Genomic DNA, 22,566 nt, shown 5'->3' on the forward strand with positions numbered 1-22,566 from the left:
TATATTGGAGTGTCATGGATTTCTGGAAAATTAAGACCACCTATTGTCCAACATAAGCACAGAAATACATTCACAAATCAAAGAGAAAAGAAGCTGCTTTTGGATTAGCAATAAATTTAGATTATCTAAACCTGTCTTCTGCTCCCCTCCAATTTAAATAGAAAAAAATCACAAGTTGCCTATATATGGCAAAACGTATCTAGTCATAGGAATTTTGTTCAAATTTGCTTTAAAAAATCTGAAACAATAATTTTAAAAAGAATCAGTAACACTGATATGGATACTCTACTTTTTTTTGTTTGTTTGTTTGTTTTGTTTTTGTGATACGCGGGCCTCTCACTGTTGTGGCCTCTCCCGTTGCGGAGCACAGGCTCCGGACGCGCAGGCTCAGCGGCCATGGCTCACGGGCCCAGCCGCTCCGCGGCATGTGGGATCTTCCCAGACCAGGGCACGAACCCGTGTCCCCTGCATCGGCAGGTGGACTCTCAACCACTGCGCCACCAGAGAAGCCCTGGATGCTCTACCTTAAAGGCTATAACTATCAAAAATTTTTTAATTAGTTCTCCTAATTAAGGGGATAATGAGAAGTCAGATTCATTATGTCTATACCTAAATGATCCCAACACAATGAGCAATGAAAAAGGAAAGCTGGCGGAAGATCTTGACCATGCTGTAAAACACCTGAGGATCACATGATATCTAACGTGCAGTGCACAGCTCCATCTGCAAATGGCAAAAAGCAAGAACTTTAAATGTTCCCTAGCTGAGTAACAGGGATTTCCAGAGGCTGTATAGCGAAATCAAAGTCCTTTCCGCAACGACAGTGGTTTTTAACCAAGAGCCACACTAAAAGTACCTGCTGAAGTTTTAAAAAAAAATATGTACATGCTTGGGGTCCCCAACCCTGTAGATTTTACTTCAGTAGGGCACTTTTACTTTGTAGAAGCTCCAGAAGGGATTCTGACATGCACCTCCACTTGAGAAGCCTCAGCGCCAAGAGACTCTTCATCCAGAATTTCTCTAACCTCATGCTACTTTGGTTGGTATATGATGAATATGTACACCTCCTTTCTACAATACTCTCTGTACCAGTCAGTGCAGAGTTAAGTATTTAACTTCTAAAGAAACATATCAAATAGGAAATGTCAAGTCTGAGCTGAGTGGGCTGGAGTACCAGTTTACAAAAAACTTTTTACAGTAAAGAGAACCCATTACTAAACAAAAACAGAGGCCAAGGGAATACAAAGAGATGGCCAACAGGTACACAAAAAGATGCTCAATATCACTAATCATCAGAGAAATGCCAATCAAAACCACAATGAGATAGTACCTCACACCTGTTAAAACGGCTATTAAAAAGACAAGAAATAACGTGTGTTGGCAAGGTTGTGGAGAAAAGGGAGCCCTTGTGCACTGTTGGTGGGAATGTAAATTGTGCAGCCACTATAGAAAACCGTTTGGAGGTTCCTCAAAAAATTTAAAATAGAACTACCATATGACCTAGCAATTCCATTCCTGGGTATTTATCTGAAGAAAACAAAAATACTGATTTGAAAAGACATATTAAAAAAAAACCACATATGCACCCCCCAAGTTCACTGCAGTATTATTTACAATAGCCAAGACATGGAAAGAACCTCAATGTCCATCAATGGATAAATGGGTAAAGAAAACGTGGGGTGTGCATGTGTATATATATATATATATATATATACACATATACACAATGCAATATTATTTGACCATAAAAAGAATGAAATCTTGCCATTTGTGACTGCATGAATGGGCATTATGCTAAGTGAAATAATTCAGACATAAAAAGATAAATACCGTATGATTCCACTTATCTGTGGAATCTAAAAACAAGTAAACAAAATCCTGAGGACATGGACATAGAGAACAGATTGGTGGCTGCCTGAGGTAGGGGGTGGGGGGTGGGCGAAATGGGTGAAGGAGGTCAAAAGGTACATTTCCAGTTACAAAATGAGTAAGTCATGGGGATATCACATAAAGCATAGTGACTATACTTAATAATACTGTATTGCATATTTGAAAGTAGCTAGGAAAGTAAATCTTGAAAATTCTCATCACAAGCAAAAAAAATTTTTTTTTGTAACAATGAGGATGTTAACTGGACTTACTGAAGTGATCATTTAGCAACATATACAAATATTATATCATTACATTGTGCACCCAAAACTAATATAATGTTATGTCAATTATACCTCAATCAAAAAAAAAAGGCCAAGAACGGATTTAATGTAAAGGTTTGGCTCATTTAAACCAAGCTAGTATTTGCCACTAAGGCTGGAACCCAGTGGTCTCAAATTTGAAAATACTCAATTAGTGTATTTTTCACAGGCACACAGTCGAATTGTACTCTCCCAGTGGACAATATTTCAAGTTGAAAACTGACCACCTCCTAAAAATCTAAGAACTGCCTTTTTATTTCCTGCAGCTAGTGACAAATTCACAAAAAGAAGCATCTCAATCCTTATTCTTCTCTTGACCGTTTAGACTACCTGTAGTTCTAATCCTTTCAAAAGGCTAAAGTCTGCACTCTTCAAAGATTAACAGAAGGAAAAAAAAACTTTCCGAACTAAAACAATCATGTTGTGCTCGCTTCGGCAGCACATTTACTAAAACAATCATGTTATAGCCATTTCAATGCTTAGAAAAATAATTCAGGGGCTTCCCTGGTGGCGCAGTGGTTGAGAGTCCGCCTGCCGATGCCGGGGACACGTGCCCCGGTCCAGGAAGATCCCACATGCCGCGGAGCGGCTAGGCCCGTGAGCCATGGCCGCTGAGCCTGCGTGTCCGGAGCCTGTGCTCCGCAACGGGAGAGGCCGCAACAGTGAGAGGCCCACGTACCACACACACACAAAAAAAAGTTAAATATCCCTTTTGCTTTCAAAGTCCCAAACCCTTAGGATTGCTTCCAATTTTAGGTTCCTGTCAGTTTGCCCATAAAGAGAAAAGCTATATCTGAACATCACTCAGGAAATTAAAAAAAAAAAAATCATACCTACTGTCCAGAGTTACTTTTTACCCCTTCAAGTTTTTGGTGAATTTGATCTTCACTATTAAGAGGACAATGTGCTCTACAACAGTGGATCTCAAACTTTAGTGTGTATCATGATCAATGGGAGAGTTAACGGTAAAACATAAATTGCTGGGCCTTAAGCCTAGAGTTTCTGACTTGGGGGCCTGGGATGGGGCCTGATACTTGAATTTCTAACAAGTTCCCAGATGCTATGCTGATGTTGCTGGTATAGGGATAACAGCTTTATAAGAAGGTAAAAGGAAGTAATTCTCTCTCACCTTAGCTGTCACCTTTCTCATGTAAAAACACTTCTCTACGGAGCACTTCCAACAACAGAGACACTTAGGATTTAAAAACATCTCCAGGTTCTGAAAGCTAAAAGACTTCTTTTTTCCCCACTTCACAAGGGCTCCAATGTCACAAATGACATTAAAGCAGTGGAAATCCAGAAAAAGGAAAATTAAGGTCAGAATGATTGTAAACTCTGCTCAAGAACCTTACCAGGCACATATTACTTCTTCAGTCTGAAAAGTGTTTCCTTTGGGTCTCCTAAGGCAAGAGAAATGCCCAAAGGAAGAAAGAAGTAGCTTGTTTCATAACACTAAAAACACAAGGGCAGGCTCTGAAAACAAGAGAATCTTGCTCCATAAGTAAAAAATCACAAAATGCTATGAATCCCTATCTTTCCTTTGTCATACTATTCTCCATCTCAAAAGAGCTATTCCTCTTACTGAAGACTGACCCAAACTCTATACTTTCTTAGGAAGCTTAAATATTGACTATGCCAATGTCACCTAGGATGAACAACTTCAGAGAATAGGATTTGTTAAAAATGTCTCCTCAGCCAGCCTGGGAAGCTTCTTACTCGGGTGGGTGGTCTCAACCGTGACTAAACTGTAACTAGAGAAATATACTTTAAAATATTAATATGGCCTAGCACTTTCCTGATGGTAATCCTTCCAGGCCCATCCCAATGGCACAACTGGGAAATTAAATGAAGAGAAAAGCAATCTCCTCTCTGCTCTCTACTTTCAGATGTTCCTCCTCTACAGCTTCGCCACGCACAGACTCATTTCTATACATATACACTGAGATAGAACATTCGCACACACACAAATAACTCTCGGCAGGAACCAAAAATCAAAGCCTAACCCCAACGTTTTTAAGTGAGCAAGTCCAATTTCCTTCTTTGTAGCCCTTGACACATGCTGGCTGGGAGCCGTCTGGATTTTTTTCTGCCTTGTTCCTGCACCAGAAGGCTCTGCACTGCAGGTCAGGGGATGATAAGGAAATGAACAGTGTAATTTCCAAGGCCTCTGAACACAGCCCTGTCAGCAGCTCTGGAGGCGGGTTACTCAAGCATGGCCTGAAGAGTGAAAACCACAGAGAGGAGGGCTCAGACAGCCAGCAGTGGCAAGATCTCAGCTGTGCATGTTACTGCCATCTCCAGCCTGAAAGCCCAAGCCCTGCTGCCTCCCTGGATGAGCTCTGTTGGTAAAAGCTCTTATACACAAATGGCAAAAATACAAGTTCACGCTGGGGGAGGAAGATTAAGGACTAGGACTTAGATTTTCCATGTACTCTTGTGCAGAAACAGAAACATTTAGTGCTCTTCCAGCATACATGAAATTGCACCTGCTGGCAAACCCACAGTAATATCTATCCAACATACTCAACCCCATACCAGGGATATGGCCAAAAAGGAAACTCAATTCATATGAAATCTGAAATTCAACAGGCCACTTCAATATCCTTTGAAGCCAATTTCTGGTTTCTACCTCATCAAACCCCACTATAAATATCAGGGCCTTTAGAACACATTACCAGCATTCAAGCTTCCCAATCCAGGTTTGGAACTTCTCCTGAGAACAGTGCTGCACGTCTTAGCCAACATGCTTATCTATTCATACTGGGCTTCCGGTATAGGTGGTATGTTGTTATATTTCAGCCCATTATTGCCTACAGCAAACTGAGACATATTTCAACTCAAATCATGTTATTCTTCTTTTGTAATATTTACTAAATGCTCCGTATGTGCCAAACACCGTTCTAAGTGTTTTATATGAATTAACTAATTGAATTTCACAAAAATCCTATTAAGGAACTATTGTTTCTTCATTTTGCAGATGAGAAAACTGAGGTAGCTCAGTTAAGTAATTTGTTCAATATCACTCAGTTAATAAGTGTCAAAGCTGGGATACAAACCCCGGTAGTTTGGCTCCAGACTTTATACTCTTAATCACTAAGTTATGCATAAGAGCTCATGTGCAGTTTAAGTTTACAAGACTGGTGTTTTAGGTTGGAAGTGGCTCCCAATGCCCAACTTATGAAGTGTCCACCCTTAATGATGGTTAAAGAAAGTTCACAAACATTAAAGTATATAGCAATTATCTGGAGAGTTTTCTGGAAGTACAGATTTCTGGGCCCCTACCCCTAAAACTTATTTAGCAGATCTGGGGTAAGGTCTAAGACTCTGCATTTCTGACATTCAGATGATATGATGCACGTGGTTTTATGGACCACAATTTCAGGAACTCTGCTCTAGATGGTAAACTGTCAGCAAAGAGCAGCAACCATCTCTGTTCTGTTCACCAGTGTACACCCAGTACTAAGCACAATACCCGGAATGTAAAATGCACTCAGTTAATATACAGAATGAATGAAAGATGACAATGGTATCTAACAGTATCATCTCCTTACAAAACAGTTAATATCCACAATACATTTACGGTCTGCCTGTTAGTGATATATCCAAGAAGCACAAGGGCAGGGTTTTTTTTTTTTCATATCTGCAATTGCCAAATAAAGAGGGAACTGGCAATGCCTCAATGATTACAATGAAAATTTGACTGAATGCAATACTCCAGAACACACACACTCTCTCAAGAAGTCAAACTCAAAGTAGCAGTTTAAAAAGTAACTTTCCGTCTGTATGTATAACAGGGGAGGTTCAGCACCAGCTATAAATGGTTGTTCTTTGTAAACATCATCACCTTACCAAAGAAAGTGAAACTCAAAGATCCTTTGTTTACTGAGTGCCTACAATATTAAAATCGGTATAGAAAACAAATGAAAGCAGTCTTAAGAGCACCTAGGCATTTACATCCAATGTTTCTGAGGTAGTCTTTAAGTGGGAAAATAGAATCCTTCATAACAATGAAGGATTTGTTAAGAATCCCAGAGTAACAATATGCCAGAAGAACTTGGTAAACAAAAACCTGGCTTTGCCACTGACTACCTGTGAGAGTCTAGGTAAGTCACATGACCTCCCTGGTCTCAGTTCCCTCTTCTATAAAGTGAGGAGATTGGACAAGATAATCTTTCTCAGGGCCCTCCTTGAATTACAACACCCGGATGGAAAACAGAGCTGCTGAAGAAAAAATAAATTAAGCTCAGACTTCGTTGTAGTTAGAGAATGCATCTCTGTCCCACATAAATATCAACTTCTTTTAATTTTTTCCAAGAAGGAAAATGCTTGAGGGCATTTGGCTTCAGGAAGCAAGGCTAACTGCTATTTCATCACTAGCTGAGAAAGAACAGCTTGTGAAGGAGGAAGGTGTTAAGAGAGAAAGCCCTGGATCAGAAGGAATAAAAGAGACCTGACCTTGGTTGAGCAATGAGGGATTGCAACACGAGAGAAATGAGATGGAAGGCATAAACTAGGGCAAGAAAACAAAATCAAGGGCAAAGGAAGATGCTCTTAGAACACAGGATATGATAGCAAACATGATCGGAAGGGAAAAGAGCAAAGAGCACACTTTAGTTTTGTCTCCTAAACTAATGGGGGAAGTGGTAAATATGTGTATGCAGCATTCTGAGAGCAGCAGAAGCTGAGACACAAACATGGGGAAAGCACAGTGCAGTGTTTCTACCTTCCAAGATCAAAAGCAGCAGCTGAAGAGACAAGGAGAGTTTCTGGCTGCAAACTTCTAGATCCTTTAGCCACTAGAGCTTTACTTTATACGATCTGGAAAAAAAAGGAGTCTCACCTTAAACTCCTGGTTTAAGCCCCAACTCAGAGTCAACACAGATAGATCACTGCCTTCTGTGGTTTGTAAATTCTTTTTTCTTGCCTGTCAGAGTGGTAACGTGAGCACTAAGCTGGGGACATTCAGACAGGCACTCTCCCTCATCCTACCTCCCCTTCCATCCCTAACTCAACAACCTATCAATCGAACCAAAGACAAGGAGCAGACAGGAGCTGGAAGGCTCTGTCTTGTTTATTCCTCAACATTCCCTCCCCCATCTCTTCAGCTGGCAGCAGCATGAGGCAAGAGTGTTCAATGACAATTCAGGGCAGCAGTAGTTGCTAAGACTCTCTAGGTCTCTCCTAGAACTCTGGGAAACAGCACAGTGAAGCCTGCCAGAGAGAGGTGTGGTGGAGCAAAAGTGGGATCCCATGAAGGGAAATCCACATTCTTGGCTGACTGAAATTCGCTCAGCCATAGACTGAGATACCCACCTTGATGAGAGAGGAGGTCCTGAGGTAGAGAATTAGAATATTCAAATCTCCTTCATTAGCTAGTTGGAGACATGTGACAATTCTGTCCTACACCACAAACTCCACTTGTCTTCTCTCTCGTTTCCAAGGGGTTACAGGAGTGGGTATGGGTAAGGAGACTCCAGCTAAGACACTTTCCAAATTTTATGAGTTTTCCCTCTTCATGATAGCTTCCAGCTCAGAGTATGTAATTCCTAGATTATATCAAAACATCTGTTTTGTTGTTTTGGTTCTGTTGGTTGTCCCCCACATGGAAGAAACATTCCAAACCAGTTAAGCCATAGGCAAGCCCATATCTCAGAGACAAAAATCTTAAGGAAGTTTTTAAAGACTTAGCTTATGAGTTATAGTATTAATCATCAAACACCGACTCAAACACCTCTTATGCCCAACACCCTGGGATCCTTGTTTCTCAAAAGCTGCTCCACTCCGAGATTCCTAGCCTGCGTTCCCTTTTGCATCTTTCCCTCCTCCCATTCCAGAAACGCTGTCTCTCTGCACAGTGTTTTCATCTCCTAGCAACTTCCAAATATTTATTTACATAATTATTTATTTCAATGGCCAAATGCTTTAGAATGGCACCCCACAGAACCAGACTGTTCAAGAGGGTTGAGGGAACAGGGAAAAGAAATGAGAAAGCAGGTTCTTGATTAGAGTGACATCAAACTGCACAGCAAATTTCCTCTTCTAAGAGTACTTCTCAGCAATTTTACCTTTCCTCCAAAAACAGAAGCACAGTCTCTTTCCCTTTTCTCTCCCATTCCACTGCCCCAATCTCAGTCTTTTGGGGTGACAAGGCATATAACACAGCTATATTATTAAGAAGCAAACCTCCCTGGCACCAAGGTGTATTCTTAGCTGAATATACTGCATCTTTCAGCCCAATTATAATCTGAAGGGCAGCCACCCAACCAGTCCCTGAACCTGTAAGAAAAAGGGTTCCATTGCTTCTCTGTTGGAGACTCTCAAGGACATTTAGACTTAAATCCAATATGAAGATAAGCATCATTAATCCTTTCATCCACAGACCACTACTGGGCTTAGAAGATTGCAACATGAGTCAAGAGTTCTAAACAGAAAGGAAACTGAAGGCCACCCTCAGAAGTGGCCACTTTTCAGCACAGGAAGAACAAAGATTATGAACACGGATATACGGCAAGAGTTTACTGGAGCCAGATGTAGGGAATAGTCTAATGGGCCTGGAATAGAAGCAAGAACTCCTGGTACTCCTAAGCCTCTTTAAAACAGTATTATCCATCTGCACCCCAGAGAAAATGGTAAATCACAGCCAGCACAGGATGCACCATGCCAGTAACCAGCTGGAACTTGACTCTGCTGAGGTGGACTGTAGCATCTGCCACCTAAACATAGGCAGACTCTCTGGCAGCTGCCACTGGTAAAAGGGAATAAACCATTGTGTTATAGTGGAAGAAAATTCACAGACCTGTTACCAGGGAAGCCCAGATGTTGCTGAGAGTCACAGATGTGCCAGAGGCAAGGACCAAAACACCTACAGCAAAGAAAGCGTAACCTAGCACTGAGAGGACACCACCACCCAAACATACACATCCTGCCTCTATTAACACTTACATATGGAAAGAGGTATTCCCTGCTGCAGCTGATGCAATTACAGAGAAATCAATTTATACTGCATCTGCTGGGATCAGTTGAAAGCATAGGGTGAGCAGAACACAGAGCGGAAAATCAAGAGCCAGTGAACAGCACATTACCAGGCCAGCCGCTTTGCAGGAAATTGTAAGCTGCAGAAGTTTAAGGCAGCCTGAGCTGACCCTAGATTCACACCCACTCTGGTCTAGGCCTGCAAACTCCATTTACTGAGACATGAACTAAGATCATCTTCCCAAAGGAGGAGAACCCCTTGTGGGGCTGCAGGCATCTGTCCTTCCAAGTCAAGCAGAAGGCAAGGTATCATTACACCATTTGGCAGCTATTAAACCACCAGGAGACCTTGATTCCCAATAGTTGAGGGAGATACCCAGCCAAGAACTATACTTTAGTGGCCAAAGAATCTCTTTCAAGGCCAAACTTTCATAGCCACTACGCTAATCCATAAGACCTGATTAAGTACCTCAGTACCTCCTGCTCCACTGTTTACCTGCCCCAAACTGTGACCTTTTGCTCTTTGGCAGTCACCAACAGAACACTTGGTAGATATCATGTAATGAAAGTTACTTAACCCTTTTCTCTTCCAGAGACCCAGCAGCACCATTTATCCCATTAAAAACAGCACTCAATTGAAAGCCTATTAAGCTTATCAACTTGTTAAGTTTACCGATGACTCTAAGGATGAAATGTCAATCAAGCTGGGAACCATATAAAGGTTGATGCCAGCCTCTAGTAACAAGTATCTGAGGTGGGACAAGGACAAGGCTGGAGGTTCTTGACTTACGGAAAATTCATTCTACCAGGCAGCTACCCCCAACAACAGACACTCTTCTCCAAAATGTCCAGGCCTGCTGTTAATGAATCTGTAGGGAATCCCCTAATTTGGAACAAAACCACGTTATCATTACCAGCTGCTCTGACCTTGTAATTGGTCATTACCCACAAACTAATGAGGCTCCCACAGAGTGCACATAGCATTTGGCGGTTAGTCCAGGGCAGTTCTGACTGGCAGTGGGCAGCCAGATCTGGCCACCTCTTACCTTTTCAGACTTGACTTTCTTTAGCGGGCGACACTCATTCTCCCCTTCCTCTGGCTCCGGTTTAGCTCCCAAAGGGTTGAGCGCTGCCCCAGGCTCAATAGCTATACTCCCAAGTGGCTCCACAGCTCCTGGATCCACCCCTGTGCTTCCATCATACTGACCACCACGTCCTCCCAAGGGAACTGGCTGGAGGACCCCAGGATCCTTTTCTGAACAAGTCCCCACTCCTTCGCTTCTCTCCTTCTTGCTCTTAGATGAGCTGTTCTCCTTCTCCTTTTTGGAGCCGGCTACACTGCGGGATGCCTTAGCCGCCTTCTCTGAGCCCTTGGGAGCAATAGCAGCAACCAGGCTTCCTGCATTGGCACCATCTCCTGAGCGTCCCTGCACCTCTTTCTTGCTAGCTGCCCCCTCACTTGGAGTGAACAGGGACGTCCCTGGAGTGGGTTTGCTAGTGTCTTTGCCACTCTTATTCCTTTTAGATTTTGATTTGCCTTCCTTCCCTTGAGGACCTGGCACTGGGGTCACAAACTTGATGTTGTCTGGTAGTGTAGCCACAGCATTGGGAGCTGGTATCCCCACCTCCTTTGAGCCTGACATTTCCAGTTTCTGCTGGTCCTTTTCCAGATCGGCGTCCAGGTCAATGATGAGATTCCCTACTCCAATGTCCCATTCATCCCCACTGTCGTATGTCTCAACCGGGTTTGCATCCACTCCTTTCCCTCCGGAGGCTCCACTGCTCAAGGACATCTTAGAGTCAACGTCCCACCTCAAGATTCAAGGCTCTTCCTTGCCCCCAGCTTTCCTATTTTCAGCTTCAGCTATGTTCTCAGACCTGCCACATTGGTCAGTATATGCCCAGTGGACAACATCATTGCTGGAAAAAGAAAATTTAAAGAGCTGTTAAAGGAAACAATACAGGCAAAGAGGCTGAAATAAACTCCCACAAAAAACAGACCCTTCCTAGGTGGCTATCACACCACAATAGACAAGACAAACAGGTTCAGTTGTATTTCTAACCAAGTCACATTGGACCAAGGGAAAACTAATTCCCACTCCATCTCCACAGGGGAGAGTACAGTATTTGCAATTGCCCGGAAATTCGGCGGTCTTAACTAGGAATCCTCTAGAGTTAGTTTCCCATTCCCAAGAGACTTATTTCTACTACCACTGCCAGGCGGCAATACTCCCTCAATCAATACAGGCCCTGGCAGATCCTCTAGCACAACTTTACTCATACCTCTTTTCTCCTTGCTTCTTCTTGAACTATCAGAGATTCAGAACATAGTCTAGCAAAGGCTAAATCCCTCTACTAACAGGGCCTATCCCTACTAAAAATAATATAGATTCCTTGTCATTCTACTGCTGGGGGTGGTGGTGTCTAATTGTGGGTAAGTAAAAGAGAAAAGCAAACAGAACTGGGGAAAAATACAATATCAAGATAGGGGCAAAACCTGCAATTAGAGGAGACAATCCTCAGAGAGGACTTAACCAATCAGCTTCAGTTCAGTTAAGCCAGCCTTATTAAACTCCAGGTTTCAAATTATGTCTAAATAGCAGAATTCAATGTAGTCTTTCTCACTACCCACTAAAATACCCAGGAAGACACACACACACACACACACACACACACACACACACACAGAAAAAATATTACCCTATCAATAACTGAACAGTACTAAAAAACCTCATGTTAGAATGTGGGAGAAGTCTCTACATTCTAATACTATAAGACTGATGGCACTATACTGATAAATACCAGGGCCTCACCACATGGAACAGAGACAGCTAAAAAAGGGGGTGGCATGGGGTGGGTGGTAAAAAAGGCAATTTATACCTCTCCTTGGGAGTGTACCATCTAGAAAACCTGGCAGCCAACATACACCATCCAGCTATTACTTTATTTTGTTTTTATTTTTTGCTGTACGCGGGCCTCTCACTGTTGCGGCCTCTCCCTTTGTGGAGCACAGGCTCCGGATGCGCAGGCTCAGCGGCCATGGCTCACGGGCCCAGCCGCTCCGCGGCATGTGGGATCTTCCTGGACCGGGGCACGAACCCGCATCCCCTGCATCGGCAGGCGGACTCTCAACCACTGTGCCACCAGGGAAGCCCCCAGCTATTACTTTATGATGAAACCAAAGATTTCTGTTCTTGCTCACTCCCGTTTACCATCTTTCTATATGCATATAGAAAATAACTCTCATAAGATGACAGAGCAGAAAGGGTAAAACAGAGGTGGCACAATGAATCCTACAAAGTAAATATCTAACAGGTAAATGCCATAGATAACTCTTAACAGAGATAAGACACATTGTACTTTTCCACCTGCTCTCTCAAGGCAGTGTCAAAGAACCAGGGTGCAGTTCAAGAGAAGATGTCACCTAGGAGAGCAGAGCTTATACCAAGTGAATGCTTGATAGCAACTGGGATGTAAGAGAGAAATTCAGTGCATTAATAATGGCAGCACATTAACCTGCCATTTAGCCATAGATCTGAGAAGAAAGTACATCCTTTACCCAAGTAGAGAGCTTAGTGCCAACAACCAACCATTGCTGACGTTGAGTCCACATAGATCTTACTTCATAAAACGATGAGCAAAAACTGTGTGTGGGGGAAAACATGACATAAGAACTATGGGGCACCCCCGGTGGCACAGAGGTTAAGAATCCACCTGTCAACGCAGGGGACATGGGTTCGAGCACTGGTCCGGGAAGATCCCACATGCCGCGGAGCAACTAAGCCCATACGCCACAACTACTAAGCCTGTGCTCTAGAACCTGCGAGCCACAACTACTAAGCTCGTGTGCAACAGCTACTGAAGACTGTGCACCTAGAGCCCGTGCTTGGCAACAAGAGAAGCCACCGCAATGAGAAGCCCACGCACTGCAATGAGGAGTAGCCCCTGCTCACCACAACTAGAGAAAGCCCGCACGCAGCAACAAAGACCCAATGCAGCCATAAATACATAAATTAAAAAAAAAAAGAACTATGAAAAAATGCCACCCACAAGGTAAAGGCAACATAATCTCTGAAAAAATTAAAGAAATGATACCTCTGATAATGATCTAGAATTCTGAAGAAATTTTTAGTAAAATGTTTGGAATTCTCTATACTATACACTAATTCATTCAAAAAAACGTGTATTAATTGCCTACTAAGTACCAGGCACTAAACTAGGTGCTGGGAATACAGCAGCAAGTGAGAGTGTGTAAGGCAGTGGAACATGATACTGAAAATAATTCTATTATGAGGGACAAAGGCATTTCTAGAAATGGGAATGCCAACTGAATCTGCACTACAAAGGATTATTAAAGCATAGTTCTTCCCAACATCATCATTTGTCACCTCTGCAATCTCTGCAATTGTGGTGAGGCTTAGAGCATAACCCACATTCATCTAACACTTACCCACTTTCCTCTTGAGCTGCACTATCATCAGTATGTAATGTAACCATTAGAGCAATCCCATGTTTGTTTATTCAATAAAACTTTCAAAAGACCTTCCTCCAAAAAACAAATAAACAAAAACCTTTCCTCTAGAAAATAGGATGCTAATGGAAGAGAGACTCTGGAAAGGTATATAAAGGGAAGAATATAAAGTACATAAAAGTGTTTGTGCTCACTGAGAGCTCCTGACAGTTCTGCACTGGCCGACCTGTCGTATGGAGCAGGATAAACAAAATATGACAGTAAAGAAGACATAGCATTAAGAAGATACTAGGCTGAAATGGGAAAATATGAACTTAGACAAAAGAATCTGATTTTATTTTTTAAAAAAGGAAGATGCAAGGAAATGAAAAATGCAATTAAAATTCATACAGAAATCAAAAAAGCACAGAACTAAAACTGTGGAAAATGAATCTGTAAATTACAAGAAAACCTGAGATACTGTTCCAGAAGGCAAAGGCAAAGGACAGCAAAAAGAAAACAATGAGGGAAATTGAAAGACAGAGAAAGTATTTAATAATACTCAAAGCAAAACTGAAGAGACTAGAACAAACGGGAAAAAAGCAACCCATCAAGGCATAATATATGAATAACATCTTGAGCTGAAAAAGATCTTGAAAAAGTTCACTACCTTTTCAGCAAAATCAATTTAAAAAAAGCCAAACTTGCAGACATCCTAACAAAATATTTGAATTACAAAGGACAAAACTTAGGCCAACCTCAGACTGCTCTGCAATATTAAATGTTAAAAGAGAATGAAAAATCTACAAAGAATTTTGAAGAGAAAAGGTTATTTTTCAAGAGTCTTTCACTGAGTCAAGTTGTTTGTCACGTGTAAAAACAACAGATTTTCAGTTATGTAAGAACATATATATATCCACCTTGTTAAAAACTATATGAAGCATTAAAATAAGTTCAGTGTAGCATAAAGTTGAATAATTCTTGTAAACAGAAATACCAAATGATTTTTGTAATCTTAAGAGTAAACTCAATGCAGATAATCCTGGAAAAGATAGGAGGCAAAATCAATGCTTGTAATAATGCTGAACCTAGAACGTTCAGCCTTAACATCAGTAAGGAAAGACACTTCCTCAAATTCCTTTTGTCCCAATTCCATATGTCATGGCGAATTGTTTTGTTTTTTCTAGTAAGCAAGAAATATGGTTATAAAGCAGAAACTAACACACCATTGTAAAGCAATTATACTCCAATAAAGATGTAAAAAAAAAAAGAAATATTGCTGTTAACATGTTTTTAAAATTGTGCTTCTTCTTAAAAGGGAGCTGGAGATGAAAAGAACATCTGATGCTCTGTGCTCATTTTCAAGTTCCACATCTTAAGTGAGATATTCATTAAGTGGAGGGATATCCTAGAGTATAGTAAAACACCAAAAAGCCATTTCGTAAGAGGAAAGGTCTTAGAAACTGGTATTCTTTAATCTGGAAAGGAGTTAGCTGAAGGGAGACAGGCTGGTTAGCTTCAAATATATGATGGTTGCAATGTGGAAGAGAGAAACTTATTCTGTGATGCTGAGGATATAAAATGGACCAGTAAGTAGAAGTTACAGAAAGACAGATGTTTAACTCAGGAAAAAATGTAATACCCTGGAATTCCCAACAATGACCCACAATGCTTAATGAAGCCATATCTTTATCACTGAAAGTAGTGACCAGAAAAACCATAATCACCTGTCAAGCAAATTACAGAATTCTTCTATGTGTGACAGGGAGTAGTCTGGACATGCCCAGGGCCTTTTTCAAATCTGAAATTCTGTTAATGTACCTATCAAAAAGTGCATTCCCTGGGCTTCCCTGGTGGTGCAGTGGTTAAGGATCCGCCTGCCAACGTTCAAGCCCTGGTTCCGGGAAGATCCCACATGCCGTGGAGCAACTAAGCCCATGCGCCACAATTACTGAGCCTGTGCTCTACAGCCCGTGAGCCGCAACTACTGAGGCCGCGCACCTAGAGCCATGCTCCACAACAGGAGAAGCCACCGCAATGAGAAGCCTGCACACCGCAACGAAAAGTAGCCCCTGCTCGCTGCAACTGGAGAAGGCCCGCGTGCAGCAATGAAGACCCAATGCAGCCAAAAATAAATAAATAATTTTTTTTTAAAGTGCTTTCCCTACTAGAAAACTACCCAGAATTTCTGAATGACCAGGATGCAAACAAAGAAAACATACCCTGAGGACTGATATTTAGTGGTCCTGATGTTCTATAGAGAGCCACTGTCCTCTAATTTCTGAGTGAGTTAAGTAAGTACCACTTTTCAACCAGGTGACTTCTCAGAAATTCAGTTTACCAAACCCAGCAGGTTTCATAGTAACTTTGGTGGTACCTTTCCAAAGATATACTGAAAAATTGCCTAGGATTCTTTAATCAGCCTGGCTACAGCAGCCAGACCACTTTCCATCTGCTCCCTACCACATCCCTGGCTTTATACAGCTAATAATCAAACTCTCTGACAGGTCACGGCAGAGATGTTTAACCCCAGGAGGTAGGGTAACTAACATGGTAGCTGGAAATGAAAAGCACTGACCTCTTGCTTCCATGGCAGAGAAAGTGCAGAATCAGGAGAACCAATACCTTACAGAGACCACAAAGTACTTTCAACTTGCAGGAGCTTCTGGATATATTTTCTTCTCTCTTCTTCTAATTGTACTACACTTCGCTATTTAGGACCATGATTCACCAAACTCTGGAATTACTTGCCAGTGCCATTTCTGCTTTGTTCTGCACCTGATCACTAAGAACTCTTCTCTGCGTGGATATAGCTAAGGGACCAAGATAGGCCATGACAATCACTCCTCATACCCTGTATCTATAACAATGAAAGTTCAAATTCCAGTTTCCTCTCTGGAACCCAACTCCATCTCTCAGACTCCCAGCCCACAGGTTGGTTTGTAATCATACATTTCAGGTCATTAATTGCTTTTTACTAGGGCATATGCCATAGATTACACCACTTCCCTACCTCAGTAATGAGCAAGGTCTCTCTTCCAGACTAAGAATGAGAAAAAGCATCTTCACGCGAGGTCTCTGCCCCTGCCCAGAGGACATAAGCAACAACTGACCCTACTTATGTCCAAACACAATATGAAGAAGAATACTTCTCCTTCTGCCCAGATAGAGCTCTGTATCCATCCTACAGGGCATCAAAGAGAAAGGATCTCTTTAACTGCCAATTACTTATAGCTAATCTGGTCTAAGTAGCAAACTGTCCAATGCTCTCCCAGTGTAAATTTATCTGTCCTCCCCTCTTGTTACAGTTTTTGGATCAATCTTCTTACAGGCTTTGGTCTGAGCAAGTGACAGTTGTGTTTGAGTGAGTACACTCTGCTTGCGACCACACAGGTCACACACATTTGGGTGTGCGGGTGATCCGTCTGGCTAGCTAGTCCTCACCGAAAGCTATATGGACAAAGAAAAATATGCTACACTCAATTTTAGGAAGGCAGCATGGTGTAGAAGACAGATAACTGAGCTGAGAATCAAGAGATGTGATTTCTAAAAAAAAAAAAAAAAAAAAAAAACAGAGATGTGATTTCTGGACTCAGATTTCCAATGACCCTAGCCAGGACGTTAGCCAAGTTGCTTCATTAAATATTAATTTTCTTATTATAAAATGGAGGGAGAATCCATCATGGTTCTAAGCATATTATGAGGATCCAAATCTGAAAAATATGACAACTCAAAAGTATAAAATGACCCAAATATTCTCACAATGTTCTAGGGTCTCAAGTTAAAGAGGCCTGCTTCATGGTCATACACTGTATAAAGACCTAAAGTATTTTAAAAATAAAGGAAAAATAAATATTAAAAAAAATTTTACAAATTAAATTACAGGTAGTACTGATATCCATTTGAGTTCTACGAAAGAAAATGGCAATCCTTTCTTCTTTCAATTACTCAGTGGTTTTCACTTACTCTGGTTTTCCATTTAGGCTACCCCTACCTTCAGATGTGGCTCATAAAATCCTACACTATAGTGACTGACAAAAAGACTCCATCTTGCTTCAAAAACCCCTCAGGGCCAAGGTACCAATCTCAAAGCTCATGGTTTTAACATCTGCACTATCTCTTTTGCCAACTGTTCCAGTCCAGTAGATTGTTGACCCCCCCCTGACAGGCCTTCAAAACTAAATTGTGTGAGGTTCACAGGGTTTGATGCCCCAGGGAATTGTCAATAAAGCAGTGGGATAAAACAAAGTTGAGAGAAAACCAAACTATACCATCTTCCCTGAATTCCAGATGCTACCCTGAAATCACATACTCAGCCAACCTCAGGTGAGGCTAGTACATGTAAACCATCCGTGGTGACTCTGAGCTTACCCAGCTGGAAGAACAGGCATCTCCCTCTCCAGCTGCCACATTAGAGCTCACTAATCAACTGAATTTCCAACTGGGGCTCTAACAAGAAACAATCAACTTTCCTTTGGGTCTCTTCCTTTATTTATTACATTAATTACTGCAACAAAGGAACTGTGTCATCTCCTCAAGTACCATACCTCTCAGCTTATATCTCCAATGGGGATCAGATAAAGACAGACTCAGAGTGCCAATTTGAGAAGATGGATCCAATTCAACAGGGCTCATCTGACCATGTGTCACCTAAGGACAGAAGAGCAAAAGTGTAGCATCTTCCAGTCCCTCAGTGTTTATAACCTGCACCTCATGAATAGTTTTATGGTCCTCACAGGCTGCTATTCTCAGAGTAAGATTATGAGGCTTGACCTGTTTCATTTCACATAAGCAAATGACACTTCCACTAGACATAATTATTCAACAGGGCTCAGGTTTAGAGCCTTGGTGTTTGTCAATACTGCTCTGGGCCAGCATACATCTCACAATAGGCTAAACAGCATACTAAACATGTAAATAATTCAGTCCCAACCTTATAGGGATTCATTGGTGGAACTGGTTCACAGAGAAAACCCTTACCAAGGCCTATGTATAAGCAGAAGGCAAAGATCATCTAAAGTAAACAATAAAGCTCTACCATCCCCCCTCCCCTAAAAACTGAAGGGCTATGTAGCCCTTTATAATTTAGTTCTTTTCCCCAGAGGTAAACATTCTGTACTAAAGAGAAAGAGGTGATGTCAAATTCTCAAGAAAAAAGTGAATAGTGGAGTTAGCTTAGGAATCAGGAGATCTAAGAAATTGGCCCTCCACACAGAACTGTTGTGGCAGAGCTTTTCTCACCTCTAAAACAGGGAATAATATGGGTCAAGTTCATAGGAATGGGGGAAAGGAAAAAACCTAAGCAGGGACTTCCCTGGGGGCACAGTGGATAAGACTCTGCGCTCCCAATGCCGGGGGCCCAGGTTCGATCCCTTGTCAGGGAACTAGATCCCACATGCATGCCGCAACTAAGAGTTCGCATGCCACAACTAAGGAGCCCATGTGCCACAACTAAGGAGCCCTGGAGCTAAGGAGCCTGCCTGCCGAAACTAAGGAGTCCATGTGGTGCAACTAAGACCCAGTACAACCAAATAAAATAAATACATAAATAAATATTTTAAAACAAAACAAAACAAAACAAACCTAAGCACTTTTCAGGAAACATGAGGAATTACCTTCATTTTTATATTCTAGACCTCACCTCCCTTCCTAAGTCTCTTACTTAACTACTATCCTATAGTAACTCTAAAAAGCACACAAAGAAAACTTCTCTATCAAAAGATAGTATCTAGGGGCTTCCCTGGCAGTCCAGTGGTTAAGGCTCCGTGCCTCCACTGTGCACAGGTTTGTTCCCTGGTCGGGGAACTAAGATCCCACATGCTGCGTGGGGCGGCCAAAAGAAAAAAAGATACTATCTACACTGTTAGACTAACCATAAAAAATGGTGGAATTCACACACACATCCCTTAGGATATCTAAGCCAGATTGACTTCTCCAGCCTCATCTCATGGCCATACTCTGTCCTCTGCACCCCATTCCCACCTTACTGCCTTTTGGCATTTACCTCAGACATTCCCTGCTCACATCCTACCTCCCAGTGCGTGTGATGATTTGATTAACATGTTTCCTCCACTGGACTGCACGCATCCTGAGGGCAAGGGGCTGTACCTCTTTTGCTCACCATTGTATCCTAATAACAGTGTTTATGTCACAGTGCTCCCTCAATAAATATTCTGGTCAATAAATGAGTGAATGAACACTGCTTTCCTCAATGGGCAGAATCATAACACTGCCAAGGCTGCCATTTCTCATCTCCATTCTTACTTGAGCTTGATTTGTCACTAGCTATAAGCTGTCTCAATTACCTAACAGTCTTCGAACTTACTAGAACAGAGTGTGGATTCCTCTTTCTTCTAAGATACAGATAAAGGATACAGATTTACCAAGAGTCTAGGGGAAAAGTAAGAAAACAATCCAGTCCCCACATTTCTTAAAAAATGCCTAACTGCTCTGGAGTATTCTCAGCCTTCAGTCTCATCCATGCATAGCTGCTACCCAAAATAGGGCTAGCCGACAAATCAGGAGTTCTGGACATAACCAATCCCTTGGAAGCCTCGTACTTAAATGTATGATACATTCTATCAGACTTAAAACGTTCAGTTAGCACATTTTAAACATCTATGAATCAAAGGTGACAGAAGTCAGAAAAGTGGTCATGTCTGGGAGGAGGTGACTGAGCGGCAAGAAGCATGAGGGAACCTTGTGGGTGCTGGAAGTGTTCTATTATCTTGAGCTGGATGGTAGCTATATGGCTATATACACATGTAAAAACTGTGCTGTACACTTAAGATTGGTGTACTTTATGCACTTTATCATACGCACATTATATTAAAAAAAAAGGTAAAATAGTAAACACCTATGAATAAAAGGACTGTATTACTGGATCATGGTCCTGGTCCTAAAATAGCATTTTATGTGATCACGGTAAAAGAGATTCACACCATCAATCCCCACAGGATAGTTAGGGGGATGGAAAGAAGGGAGGGAGGGAGGGAGGGAGGGAAGGAAGGAAGGAAGGAAGGAAGGAAGGATGGAAGGATGGAAGGAAGGAAGGAAGGAAGGAAGGAAGGGAGGAAGGAAGGGAACTACATTTAAGGATTACCATGTGTTTGACTATATTGTGAGGAAATTTATAGATCTGTTGGAGAGTCTGAAAGAATTAATAACAACAAACCAAAAACAGTGAGGTACTTAATGATATTAAATCCTGGAAAAAAACGTAAGTTGTATAAGAAAACATAACAGGGGACTTCCCTGGTGGTCCAATGGTAAAGAATCCGCCTTCCAGTGCAGGGGACGCAGGTTTGATCCCTGGTCGGGGAACTAAGATCCCACATGCCGTGGGGCAACTAAGCCCGTGCGCCACAACTACTGAGCTCACGCGCCTCAACTAGAGAGCCTGCATGCCGCAAACTACAGAGCCCACGTGCCCTGAAGCCTGCGCACCACACTAGAGAAGAGAAAAAACCCATATGCCACAACTAGAGAAGAGAAAACCCGCATGCCAGAACTAGAGAGAAGCCCGCACGCCACAACTAGAGAGAAGCCCGCGCACCGCAACAAAAGATCCAGCATGCTGCAATGAAAGATCCCACGTGCCGCAACTAAGACCCGATGCAGCCAAACTAAAATGTAAAAAACCAAACAAACATAATAGTAGTATACTAAATGGTTCAATAATAAATATTTACTTAACACAATAAATAATGGATACTGATGAAACCAAACATTTGACTTGATAAGAAGGGGAGGGCAATAGGAGTGTATATTATTTATTACTTAGAAGTATGGGAGTAAATACAAGAAAAAGACTGAAAATTTTAAAGCAGGTGCCTAGTGGGAGTGAGACTTGGTGATGGGAAGGGGTAAACAGTGGATTACTGATTTTCATTAAAAGCCATACTACTATTTGATTTTTAATATAAAGTTCATGGGAAGACAAAAACAAAAAAGTACATGTATTAATCTGATAAATAAAACATTTTAAAATAACTTTATATGGTTATTATAGTTCCATATAATTAATTAAAAAGAAATAGATGCAAAGTTCTAAGAGAGCATAAAGCAATTCCTATTCAGACAGAGACTGTATATTTAATTTTATTTTTCATTTGTAACATTCAAATATTTTAGTTTCATTGTAATAGTTATTTCCTGTCCATCAATGGACACTGATTTTTAAAGGGGTCATTACTCCATTACAATAAATACAGTAAACTGGAATGCTGAAAAAATAAATTAAAAAATAAAATAATTTTATAAAAAGTTAAGGATACACTCCCCCAAATATTACTGGATCCCCTTGACAGGTTATTATAAAATATATTAATCCAATAATTTATCAAAAATCTTATGAGATAGGAAGAGGGGTAGCAGAAAGAGGCAGGTGTGGCTATAAAAGGGCAATGTGAGATACCTTGGTGGTGATGGAACTGTTCTGTATCTTGACTGGTGGTAATAAAATTGCATAGGACTAAATATACACACTCATAAATGGGTACAAGTAAAACTGGGGAAATGTGAACAAGCTGGGTGGATTGTATCAATGTCAATATCTGGTTGTGACACTGTACTATACTTGCATGACGTTACCACTGAGGGAAACTGGGTAAAGGGTACAAGGGATTCCTTTGTATTATGCTTACAACTGCATGAGACTCCTACAATTATCTTAAAATAAGAAGTTTTAATTTAAAAAAAACACAAGAAAACCTTCTAGACCCCTTTTTTTTTTGCGGTATGCGGGCCTCTCACTGCTGTGGCCTCTCCCGCTGCGGAGCACAGTCTCCGGACACGCAGGCTCAGCGGCCATGGCTCACGGGTCCAGCCGCTCTGCGGCATGTGGGATCTTCCTGGACCAGGGCACGAACCTGTGTCCCCTGCATCGGCAGGCGGACTCTCAACCACTGCGCCACCAGGGAAGCCCTAGACCCTTTTTTAAATTTCTACTAC

General features: G+C 41.6%; 1 protein-coding gene across 6 annotated transcripts in view; it reads right to left on the bottom strand.

Moving 5' to 3' along the window:
• ZNF609 (zinc finger protein 609) overlaps positions 1-22,566 on the bottom strand; it is a 234,117-nt gene that overhangs the window by 194,786 nt on the left and 16,765 nt on the right. For 4 of the 6 annotated variants that reach the window (XM_079914863.1, XM_079914865.1, XM_079914864.1 and 1 more), the window contains one exon: positions 10,211-11,084. The exons of the other annotated variants lie outside the window; for them this stretch is intronic. In XM_079914863.1, coding sequence (XP_079770989.1) covers positions 10,211-10,957 — 747 coding nt within the window. In that variant the 5' untranslated portion in view covers positions 10,958-11,084. The remainder of the gene's footprint in view (positions 1-10,210; positions 11,085-22,566) is intronic. 6 annotated transcript variants of the gene reach the window in all.

This window comes from Stenella coeruleoalba, assembly GCF_951394435.1.
Source record: "Stenella coeruleoalba genome assembly, chromosome: 2".
Lineage (NCBI taxonomy): Eukaryota > Metazoa > Chordata > Mammalia > Artiodactyla > Delphinidae > Stenella > Stenella coeruleoalba.